Source organism: Borostomias antarcticus, assembly GCF_949987555.1.
Source record: "Borostomias antarcticus genome assembly, chromosome: 36".
Classification (NCBI taxonomy): domain Eukaryota; kingdom Metazoa; phylum Chordata; class Actinopteri; order Stomiiformes; family Stomiidae; genus Borostomias; species Borostomias antarcticus.
This window is the reverse complement of record NC_140269.1, coordinates 1,195,360-1,197,859: the sequence shown is the minus strand read 5'-3', so window position 1 is coordinate 1,197,859 and position 2,500 is coordinate 1,195,360. Positions and strand designations below refer to the sequence as shown.

Genomic DNA, 2,500 nt, shown 5'->3' with positions numbered 1-2,500 from the left:
CTGCCCGTGCTGGCGTTGAAGCTGGAGATGGTCAGCGTCATGGGCTGCTTCCGGCCGCGGTAGTTGTAGGAGCCCTTCCAGACGTAGTTTGGAGCGAAAACGTCATCGGGGACTGGAAGGCAGAAGAGGGTGTGTGTGTGTGTGTGTGTGTGTGTTAGGGGGTGGGGGTGGATACAGAGGAGAGAGCTTCAGTTAAGTACCGTCAACATGTCACAACGGCTCTGAATGAGTCATGATGCCCACATCTACCCACAGGTACCAGTGAAGTCAACTAGAGTCTGAATTTGCACACAGCCTTTCAATGTGAAGATACCTGTAGCCATGACTGTTATTTATGTTTTATTGCGCTATATAAGTGCAGTCCATTTACCATTTACCATTTATTGTTATGTGTGTGAAAACAATAAATACTAAAAAAACTAAACAAGTGAATGAGTCACAGGCTGTGTTTGCTGTGCTCCTCTGAAACTCTTGACCCCTGTGCAGAGTGAAGAACCCACTCTACTGGACAGGAATGACTGGACAGTATCTAATATATATATATATAACTATCCAGCCCCCCAGTCAAACACCCACACAACCAGCCCTCCTCCTCCTCTCCTCTCCTCTCCTCTCCTCTCCTCTCCTCTCCTCTCCTCTCCTCTCCTCCCCCCCCCCCCCCAAAAAAAAGTAATGTGTTAATGCAATAAATGAATGAAACACAAACAACACTTTATGGCTACCAACTTATTTACGTTCACTGCGCAGATAAATATAACCATGTAGGCTTCAGATAGATGACTTACATAAAGGATCGCAAAGGAAATAATATTTTGTTTTGTCAATAAACAAAAAAGCAAAAAACATCAGTTCAAATGTTTAATGAACGAAAGACAAGCGCCGAACCTTTCGGGATGCAAAGTCATTGATGAGGTCATTGAAGTTAATTTCCTCTGCCAGTTCACGCTCTATGGAGAGTATCGCCAGGTCGTTTAACCTCTCCTGTGACATTGTGGAGTCATTTTGTATCAGTTTCAGTTTACTGAAGGTGCGCTCGCCTCAGTCACCGGCAGAGTTAGGAACAAGCACAACAAGACGCACAGGTCTCCAAATATACTCTGTAGCTCCATGTTGTATAGGTCCAAAGGTCCGAGACCGTCTTCAAATGTCGCACTGTAGATAGTATTTACATGGTGGATTTGATCTTCGAGTGACTGTGAGAGATCATTCGCGGACATCTTTCTGCATGACGCACTGCTATCGTCTTCGGACATGTTTCTACATTTCCATAAAACACGAACTCCTCGCCAATCTGCTTAACCGATGTGAAGCGTACACCTACCTGAGAAATGATGATGTGAAGCGTACCCCTACCTGAGAAATGATGCTGTCCATGGAGACATTAAACACTTTATTTCTGAATATAGTTGCTGGGCTTTCCTCTATCGCACCATGCTCTGAATCTGACTCATCAGAAAGTGCTTCCTCTTTCTCCGTCTCACTCTGAACTTGTGTTCCTTGGGCCCATGGCCCAGTAGACGCGGGTCATCTCTTCCTCCAGTGCTTTTATACTTGCTGCCCGAGAGCGTGATGTTAAACTTAAGACGGACCAAACCTTTTGTGCATTGGGCTCCAGGGAGGGGCGTGAATCTGTTCTCGACCACTATGTCAATATCAAATATAACAAGCTTCTATGTGACTCAAGTCACAAATACTATCTTAAGTCTTCGGGGATATTTATTTTTGACAAAATATTCCAGCAGATTATTTCAAGGTTAGAGAGTGAGTTTGGGGCCCCCCCTGATCTGGGGCCCGGGGACCCTTTGCCCCCCCCCTGTCGGCGGCCATGCTTGTTCCCAGTCAGTCTCTACTCCTTCCCAGAGGACCACTCAGGGCCACATTAGAACCAGCCACAGAGAACAACCCAGCCCAGGACCCACAACACGGCTGTAGCTAGCGCCTCATATCACAGATTCATCATGATAACACACTACTATCTAAGATTTGAGTTCTCTAGACTGGAGGCATTTTTACCGTAACAGTATTCACCCAGACCAAGTGGGTTTCATTACGAACAGGACCTCCTCTGACCATGTCCGCATGCCGCTGGACTCAAGCTGGAGCCGAGGCCGATATAACTGTAGCTTTCTCCCTCTGATGCTGAGAAAGCATTCGACAGGGTGGAGTGGACATACGTTTTTTAGAGCAGTGAGAAACCTCCATCTTTTCTACTCTAAATTCAAGGGATGGACGGGTGGGTGGACAGTGGATGGGCTGACCATGCACTTCCCTGCCTAGCCACCAGAGGGCGGTGTGCCGGATTGAAACGGACACATCTCTGTGTGGGATGGTCACAGAGGCCAACCGACGATAGCGATACCAAACACATCCTGCTCCCCGTGTGGGGGCGCTAGAGTTTCCCCCCTCAAGGGGAACGCTACAGAAACTGTCAGTTTTAAATAGCTACAGTACATAGATCAACGGATCGATCGATAGACCACGACCGCTCCACAGGCACTGT

General features: G+C 47.3%; 1 protein-coding gene across 1 annotated transcript in view; it reads right to left on the bottom strand.

Moving 5' to 3' along the window:
- The window catches only part of LOC311328004 (CUB and sushi domain-containing protein 3-like), a gene marked incomplete at its 3' end in the record, with an annotated part of 605,137 nt that overhangs the window by 5,587 nt on the left and 597,050 nt on the right, over window positions 1–2,500 (bottom strand). The window contains 1 exon segment of the mRNA XM_084461116.1: window positions 1–112. This exon segment is cut by the window's left edge and continues 47 nt beyond it. Coding sequence (XP_084317242.1) covers window positions 1–112 — 112 coding nt within the window.